We start from the raw sequence: 10,000 nt of genomic DNA, 5'->3' as shown, positions 1-10,000 counted from the left end.
TTATGTATCCCATTACCACCACTATAGCCTAATGTGTGACAGGAATGTCCAGGCCACTACGGTAGTGTCCATATCAACACAAGAATGGGCTGACAAGTGAGCAGGGAAAACGATTGGACATTTCTTTCACCCTGTCCCTGCAGCTCAACTCTATAGAGCGACGTGCTAACAAAACCATCACGGTCACCACACCCAGGAAACAGACATGCTGAAGTTTATGAATGTATGGAAATGTATATCTGTACTGGAGGGCTTTTTGTATAATAGTGTATAATATATAAAAGTGTCTACTAAGCAAATACAGTATATATATAAGAAATGACACCATGAATGTCTCAAAACACAACATTCTGCCATGCAGGTAGGATAACCTGGGCCATGCCACCTATAGCAGGGTCCACTTTAGACAAGACTGGACAGAAAAGGAGAGAGGAGACCACCGTGGGTGTGCTTTTTCCACCCCGTACTTCCTGGCTGTCCTACTCTTGCTTGGACTTGCAAATGAATGTAATGGACCTTACAATTGGCAAATATGTACATAAAATCTGGCTTTAAACTTAAAACTAAAAACTTAAACTTTAAGCTTTAAACAGCACTGAGGAGAGTGTTTATTTTTGTCTTCTCTTCCCTACTCCTTGCTATGCTTCACTTCCCTTTCACACATGGATTAGTTGTTGTTTAAAAACACCTACCTACAGTACATAGTTGGACAAAAGCGTAACCACAACCATAACTATAACATAACAACATAAATCTACCCTTAAAATGGCTTTTGCCTTTACACCAACACCAGAAATATCTGTGGAGATGTGTGTGTTCCCTGTACCCATGGCTGATCCATGCCCTCTACTTCTCAAGCTTCACTCTCTCTTGACTGTACTACATGAATGATAAGGTGTTTAAAACCATCCAACCATCCAACATAAATATACTTTACAAATGTCTTCTTGGCTTTAAAATAAAATATTTATTTTATTTTTTGAAAATCAAAAATGTCTTTTTTTTAATCTTCTCTGTTCTAGGCCTTCTCCTACTTCTCTTTCCCCTCCCTTCCCTAGACTACCTACCGCCATAAATATACTGAATGGCTTTTAGCTTTAAAATAAAATGCTAACTTACATTTATTCATTTAGGAGACACTTTTATCCAAAGGGACTTACAAAAACATAGCATTCAAGCTACAGTGCAGAGGAGACCTTAGCTAGGAATTACTACTGCATTTATATTACTAGAGGATAAGAGTGCCGACATTATAAGTGCTGGTCAAAGTGTAGCAGGAGGAGAGGGTGCTAGAGGAAGAGGAAGAGAGGGAGGTGCATGCTAAAGGCCTACACACACAGGCGGCGACGCGGCAGCGTTTTATGGCATCGGCAAAATAGAATAGAATCTATTGTGTCGTTGTGTAGAGTCTAAGTGAATGGTGCAACGCACACAGCAAGCACACAGCAATCCGTGTGTGGTGGGCTTAAGTGTGCGTAGAGATAGTTGGGATAGATGTTTGTGGTCTGGTGTGTGTGTGTGTGTGTGTGTGTGTGTGTGTGTGTGTGTGTGTGTGTGTGTGTGTACCTCCTCGCGGGCCTTGCGCTCCTCCTCCTCCTGCTTGCGTTGCCGCTCCTCCTCCTCCAGCACCTTGCGGCGCTCCTCCCGCTTGCGCTTCAGCTCCTCCAGCTCCACCTCGGCCTCCACCTGCTTCTGCCTCATGCGCTCAAACTCCTCGCTCTCCGTCTCGTCGCGCCGCCGACGCAGCTCCTCCAGCTTGCGCTCGGCCTCCAGGCGCGCCTCGTCCTCCTCCTCGGCAGACGCCGCCGACGCGGGTGGAGCCTCGGGCGAGCGCAGGCTGCCACGGCTGGACACACACACACACACACACACACACACACACACACACACAGGCAAAACACACAAAAGAAGAGTTATCTAGTTGCAGATATTCACGGCAAGTCCACAGGTACTCCAGTGCATGCAGAAGCACTTACTCTTAGTAACTCGTTCAGACACAATGGAGGAGCGACACTCACAGTCACAGACACACAAAAACGCACCCCCACACACACCAGGAAACAGTCAACGCTCCCTCGTCTAAGGTGACCGCGTATTAGGTTGCACCTAATCGTGTCTCCTGAGGTAGCTTGAATGACAAAGTTCGGCCATCACAGATCAACTCCTGGGCACACACACAGCTAAACACACACTGACCTAGAAAGACTCAGACACATACACACATGCAGATAGACAGACAGACACACACACACACACTGGCCACAAATAAAAAAACAAAAGCTCTCCAACTTCATATCTTATTGACCTTAAAGAAATTACAGCACTTCAAACTCAACATAATGTCTGTCTGATGATAGGTATGCCTATATGTGCATGCTTTGTGTATATGTGTGTGTGTGTGTGTGTGTGTGTGTGTGTGTGTGTGTGTGTGTGTGTGTGCGTGTCTGTGTGTGTGTGGGTGCGTGTGGGTGTGCATCTGTGTGTGTGTGTGTGTGTGTAAGCATCGCACCTTGTGGTTCTCTCTGGCTTCTTGTGCCTGGTGGAGCTGTCGTCATGGAGACCACCATTCTGCTGTTTGGCCCAAGAGGCCGACTCCTTCTTCCTCCCCACATCCTCATCCTCTTGGCTCACCTGGTGCAGCAGCCACAGGGGGTCAAAGAATTAACACGGGTCACAACATGGCGTGCAAGCCAAGTCAACACTTTTCTTACACATCTGGAAGAAAACCTGCAACCACAACCAATCTCGTTTTTTACAAGCAGAGTTTTACCGAGTTTTACAAGGAGAGTTTTAACGAGTAAGATGACTGGGAAATCTCTAAAGAGATATTCAGTCAGAAAGAAAGACTTGAACATAATTAACACCTCACCTAAGCTCTGTCTAACACTGTCATAATAAACAAATGTCATATCAGATGCTATCATGACAGGCATATGCTGTCATTAGTTGGAAACACATGTGACGTTATAATGTCATGACTTAACTGCCTATATCACTTACAGCTTATGACCTGTCACAATATGAATCATTCTTCTAGCTGCCATGACAGTAAATTACAATGGTGACATAACACTGTCTGGGCTGGACGATCATCTGTCATGAAAATGCGCGATGCTATATGGCATCTGAAATGGCATGTTTATGACAGAAAGTTAGTATCACGATAAAGAGTTTAAGTAAAGTGTTAATCAACATTCCATATCCCAACTCAAACAGCAGGGCTGACAGAAGGAGAGTGAATTATATAGAAAGTAAAGAAGCCTAAAGATTCAAAGCTCTCCATTACTGCTCCTTCCTTTGTCTCTAGCATTACTTCCGCTAATACATCACTAAACTATAAGTACTGATCACTGAATAATTAACACCTGGGTGGACTGGGAACCATTTCGCTGTTACTTATGGCTCAGGTTGGTTCCAATTCAGTGGTTCAGCGCTAATGTTAGTTAATGGCTCGGTAATGGGAGAGGAGACCTCTGGGGAGGCAGGGAGAGAAAATCACACACTTCAGGCCAGATTCACTTCCCTTTTATTACAGGGACAAAAACTGTGTCCTCATTGGTACTGGATAAGGGGTACAGACAAAAGCCTGATATTGATTAGATTAGATTAAAAAGAACTTTGTTAATCCCATAAAAGGGAGTTTTAATGTATTAAATGGAATTTAAAATGCAAGGTGTATTTGTCATAATAATGGTTACTTCAAATGCAGATTTTCTGTCAGAGGTTGTAAAAATAAACCATTATAAATCTGGGTGTAAACTTGAAGTTGTGCAGTTCTGTGGTTGCTCAGTAGTGCTCTGGTGGTGAGTGCCTCATATCAGACCTGTGGTGTAGAAACAATGTAACTGTGTGCTTCGCCGAGCGCACATAGACCACGCCGCACGTGGTCCTGTGTCACGTCACACCGCGTCCGCTTAAACACACACCGCCACTTCACACACACCACACACGTTTCCTGTGGTGCATAAACACTGCCGCCATGCACGGCGACCGTGTCTCCGTGAACACACTCCGTGGGACATGACACACACACACACACACACACACTGTGACCACGCGGGTGAACTCCAGCTCAGGCTCCAAGAGGGCACGCTGTGACCACACACAAGTACAAACACACACACACACCGAGGAGTCTGGGTAACCAGAGCGTTCTCGATGAGTCCATAGCATGACAAGAGTCTTGTGTTACCACTGTTCTGATACCGTAAACAATTTGGACAAAACATGCAGGACCACCAGCAGTATGTAGACTGACAGGTGGACAATTCAGCGACTAAAAACTTTATCAATTAAACAGAATTAATCTAAATGGCTAAACTCTGATGTAGTTTTCCAAAGTTGAATTTGAAGTTTCTCCAAATTTGAATTCAGTGTAATTAACCTCAAAAACAGCACCAGAATTCAGTGGTTCAGACCTTTGACTGCATGCTACTCTGTGTGTGTGTGTGTGTGTGTGAGAGAGAGCATGCACGTGTGTTTGAAACCATCACACTCAGACACAGTCTTACCAAACCCTCATTATCATCATCATCATCGCCTTCAGGAATCTCTTCCTCATCGTTCCCCTCCTCCATCTCAGTCATGTGTTCTGCTACCCCATTTTGGGCAACAGAAGGTTCCGGAGCATCTACCTCAGAGGGCGGGGCTAAGGCTTCCCCTTCCTCCGCCCCACCGGGCGTGTCAGCTAGTCCCTCCCCCTCTGCCTCGGGTGTGGCCGAGACTCCTCCCTCACCTGATTTCTCCTCTGATGGCAATGCTGGCTTCTCAGTTTCCTCCTATACATAGTCAGTTTGGATCAAATCTGAATCAAGTTTGGATGGAATCTGAATCAAATCTGGTTCAAATCTGGCTTATTATCTAATGAAATCCCAAACCCTCTGACTGAGCACCAGAGCTAGCTACCTGACTATCCGGTAAAATGCTGTTTAGTGAGCTCAGCTGAAAAATGGTTTGAAAGAAAGGTTAGAAGATTAATGATTGATTAGCCCTGTATGCACATATTGAAAACAAATTAACATACAGGCCTGTGAACAATATATACAGAAGATGTACGATACACCATTATATGCATAATGTTTTATGCACCGTACATAGTGTATGTTATAGTCTGGCTTGGGTCAAATGCATTGTCATAAACTGTATTTGATGTGTGACTGAGTTTCACCTGGTGTCTGTATGATCTTCTGGGTTTCTCCACCTCTCTCTGCACCTCCTCCTCCCTCTCTTCCTCCTCTGCCTGGTTGGCCGGCTCCTCCTCCTCCTGCTCCACAACCTCCTCCTCCTCCTCTTTCTCCTCCTGTTTGGGCTCTTCCGGCTCGGGCTCTGGTTCGTAGGAGCGGCCACGGCGGAAGGATGCCCGCTCCTCTACGCTGTTGTCGGTGGTGACGGTGGTCTCTGTGACGTCGGTCTGGCGCTCCTGTGCCTCCTTGAGACGGCGAAGACGGCGCTCCTCCCGCTTGGCCAGGCGGTCCAGCAGAGCCTGCTCCTCATCCTCACCTCCTCCACCACCTCCTCCTCCACTCACGCTCACTGAGGAGCTCACCTCTAACACACTGAGGGAGATAGAGAGAGAGAGAGAGAGAGAGAGAGGTGGGGTCAGGGAAAAAAAAGAATCAGGGAGAGGTTTTAACATCAAAGATATACTCTATGTTGTTTCAAACTTGTAGCTTTGGCAACGATGACTATGAGAGAGAGAGAGAGAGAGAGAGAGAGAGAGAGAGAGAGAGAGAGAGAGAGAGAGAAAGAGAGAGAGAGAGAGAGAGAGAGAGAGAGAGAGAGAGACTGGATATACATACAGTGGGGGAAATAAGTATTGAACGCATCAACATTTTTTCAGTAAGTTAATTAGTAACAGTAAGTTAATTAGTAACAGTCAGTTAATTAGTATTACCTCAGGAAATCCACACATATAAAAAATCATTAAAGTCATTAAAGTCTGTAAGTCAAACATTAAAGTCTGTAAGTAGAGTAATGTGTAATAAAGTGGATTGGCACAGGAAAAATGTATTAAATACTTTGTGGAAAAGTCTTTGTTTGCAATGACAGATTTCATTGAAGAACTAATCAGTCACAGTATTCAGTTTGGCCCATTCTTCTAAACAGATAGCCTTTAAATCTGGAAGATTCTGCCAGTACCATGAGATGAAAAACAGCCCCACACCATGATGCCTCGACCTCCAAACTTCACTGTTGATATAGTATATTTAGGGGGGTGTGCAGTGCCATTTCTCCCCCAAACATGGTGTGTAGTATGATGGTGTTGCAGTGATGTTCTTTCCACTTTCAGTTAATGGCCCCAATGCGGCTTACTGGAAGATTCTGAAGTTTTGAAATCCATCTGTAATCAGTTCCATTGATATGTTTGGCAACAATAAAGTTGCAAAAGATCTTGGGAGAGCTCTTTGCTTTTACCCATCATGAGATGTTTCTTGTGTGACACCTTGGTAATGTAAAACCTTTTTAATAGCCCATCAATATGTATAAACCCAGCTGATATTAATTTACACAGATAGGAAGTATAATTACATTCTAACTACTTACAGATTTCAGCTGGTTCCTTGCCTTTCCTTGCCTTGGTGTTCAATCTTTTTTTCCTATTTCTTTTTATTACACATACATACACATAACTTTATTTATGGACTTTAATGTTTAGATTTCTTTATATGTGTGGATTTCCTGAGTTTATACTAATGTGAAATTTCATGTGAATAGCCTCAGTCAGTGGAAATATGCTTACTGAAGTTTTTTTTGACACATTCAACATTTATTTCCCTAGCTGTAATTAATAAGAATGAGGAAAAAACAGGAAGATTGACAAAAACACAAAGAGATTGGAAGGAAAGGAAGAAAAAAGATTTTGAACCATCATGGACCATTGACATTTTGCAAACCACGAATAAACAAATGATGAAATAAAAACGATTACAGACATATTGGCAGATGTTTGTATACAGTGTGGTGTGGATGAACCACAGGATATGGAAGCATATGAGTAGCTTTATTCAAATGAGAATGCAATCTGCAATGAGAATGCAATCTGCCATTTGAATTTTGAGACTGAAGTACCATGGCAAAATGGAATGCAATTCAATCCATGTTTATTCTATTTTTTAACCAAAATTATTGGAATTGATTTTAGGATTTCATTGTCACTTTGCAGATTAAAATACAATTTGTTGGATATTATTGCAAATTGCAATATTAAATTGCATAATGAATTGTCAATTGCATAATGTAATGTCTTTTTGAATTGCATATTGCAGATTGCATTGTCATTTGAATAAAGCTACTCATATGCTTCCATAACAGGACAAAGCCCTTGTGTCTGACCTCCTCATGCTAGCAGACAGTAGGAGTTTGACCTCTGACCCTTGGGCTCAGTTCACAAACACACAGCGCTCATTGAAGACCTTCTTCCCAATACAAGACCACCACAAACACAAGCAGTGAGGTCAGTCACCCTCTCATATTGAAATATAGACCCTTTCAAGAGAGTTCCATTCTCAGCATCATAGTTGGCCCCACAAGACTTCCTTTTTAACATTCCATATGTTATCTTAATGCAGAGGAAGTAGATTGGGGCCCAAATAGAACGTTCAAGCATTGTTTTTGTTTGAAGTGCTTCATCAGCCTGACTGTAACATTGTACATAGTGGACACGAAACAATACACAGAGGTGACAAACACACACAAAGGGACATTTCAATATGGTAAATATCAATAATGACGACAACGATGACCACAAAACCCTGTCTCCACAGCTTTTACTCCTTCGCTCTCTCTCTGTCTTTTTTTAGCCTCATTCACTCTTTCCTCATCCCTCACTTTCCCATTCTACACCTCTTTTGACTCCTCTCTTTCTTCTCTCACTATCTCATTCTCTATTCTCTCTCTCTTTAATTAGTCCTCTATCTCACACTATCTATCTCTCACTTTTATCTTCTTCACTCCTTCTCCCTTCAACCTCTCTCTCTCTCTCTCTCTCTCTCTCTCTCTCTCTCTCTCTTCTCTCTCTCTCTCTCTCTCTCTCCCTCTCCCTTGGTTGACGTGTGACTGAAAGGCCATACCCACAGCAAGGTTAATGTAGTCTGACCGAGTGTTTGGCAAACTTTTACACTTCGTCAGCACCGTTTCACAATAGCACTCCACCGTGTCTGCACAGCCCTGAGCCCCTGCAACTGACCGCAACCCCGTGTGTGTGTATGCAGGCATGGGCATGTGTGTGTGTGTGTGTGTGTGTGTGTGTGTGTGTGTGTGTGTGTGTCAAGGGTTGCCCTCTGCAACTGAAAGCATCCACACACACAAAGCGGACCAGTGTGTGTGAGACGTCAGTGGCGGCCCACCGCTTCCATTCTGACCGCCCGAGGGGGAAGTTATTTATTACCCGCCGCAATGCATGATGGGAAAGGGAAGAGGAGTGAGAAAGGGGTGAGTAGGAGATATGGGATGCACACACACACACACACACACACAGAGAGAGAGAGAGAGACACACACACACACACACACACACACACACACACACACACACACACACACACACATAGCAAACTCAGAAAACGAATCACGTGCTCACAAAGTGCACAAGTGAAGTGCACTGGGGGGACACAGGGTGAGACCAGGGATCGTTCTACACACGTACAAGCACACACACACTATTGCATGCACACACGAAACACGAAAACAACTTGGCTGGACACGTAGTCAGACACACAAACTCGTGCAAACGCACACACAACTCAAGACAAACACACACACAACTCAAGACATCAAGACAAACACACACACACCTTATTCAAAGGGGCCTTTTCTTGTGTCCCATGTATTACACGGTGCATGTGTGTGTGTATGTGTGTGAGTGTTTGTGTGTGTGCATGTGATGGGCCACTAGGTCCTCTACTCGTTTTGTCTGATTGTCTTCAGGTGCCTCAAGATCTAACGGGCTGATGAGCTGCACCTGAGAGCAGGTCTCCAGCTAGAAGGGTGTAAGACCTGAGACAGTGCAGGCTGCACATTCACAACAGACACGCCCACTTCAGCCCTGCACAGCTTCCCCAGAGTTTTAGCTACACCTGGCACTAATCACTAATTAACCTCACCCTTTATATTCACTTGGAGCACCTCACACCAACGTGAGGTATTGTTGTTTGTGACTCTACTAAGCCTGTATAGCCTGTATTTGATTCTGAACTCTCGTTTTTGACCTGTTTGCCTGACCTTGGATTCTTTATTGGACTTGTGACCTGCTACCTGAACTTTATTAAATTAACTTGCTTGCTGCATTTGAGTCTGGGGTTCATTCATTACAAAGGGCTGCTGCCTCTCCCCTTAGACGGGCCATTCTTACTTTGGGTATTGGGCATGCAACATGGCACTCAGACACATTGCAAGCACACAACATCCATGCATTAATGATGACTGATTTTGACCCATCTCACACTGTTTGTTTGAATAATTTGGTTAATAAATCCATATTTTAGTTAAAGATCCAACCTCTCGACTCCCTATTTTGTTGTGGCCTTACCCCTAGGTCATAACAGTGCATATGTGTATGTTTGTGCTTAAATGAGTGCTTCTATATTGGTGTGTGTGTGTGTTACCTATGACTGTTGTTCATGCCCGTAGTGTCGGGTGTGCTGGAGTTCTCATCCATCTCTTTGCCACGGAGTCTCTCCTGGCGAGCTCTTCGCCTTCTCTCACGTGCAGCCTCCTCATCATCATCATCATTCCTCACATTGCTAAACCTACACACACACACACACACACACACACACACACACACACACATAAAAACAGTGCTTGAGTGATCACTAACAGCTGATAAAAATGCCACTGTAATCCATCGCTGTGTGTACACACGCCTGTCTACTTAGTGTATCCTATCTGTGGTTATTATGAGTGAACTGACCCAGGCTCCTCTTGGCAGTGCACACCGAAGAGCGGTCTGCATGTCCTAGGTAGGATCTCCTGCCACCTCTCCTTACCCGTCTCTGGTGCTG

General features: G+C 44.2%; 1 protein-coding gene across 1 annotated transcript in view; it reads right to left on the bottom strand.

Moving 5' to 3' along the window:
- cald1a (caldesmon 1a) overlaps positions 1-10,000 on the bottom strand; it is a 69,316-nt gene that overhangs the window by 23,041 nt on the left and 36,275 nt on the right. The window contains 5 exon segments of the mRNA XM_042078109.1: positions 1,567-1,846; positions 2,510-2,631; positions 4,512-4,778; positions 5,168-5,555; positions 9,602-9,745. Coding sequence (XP_041934043.1) covers positions 1,567-1,846; positions 2,510-2,631; positions 4,512-4,778; positions 5,168-5,555; positions 9,602-9,745 — 1,201 coding nt within the window.

This window comes from Alosa sapidissima, chromosome 22 (genome assembly GCF_018492685.1).
Source record: "Alosa sapidissima isolate fAloSap1 chromosome 22, fAloSap1.pri, whole genome shotgun sequence".
Classification (NCBI taxonomy): Eukaryota; Metazoa; Chordata; class Actinopteri; order Clupeiformes; family Clupeidae; genus Alosa; species Alosa sapidissima.
Note: the sequence above shows the minus strand (reverse complement) of the source record. Positions and strands in the feature narration are given on the sequence as shown.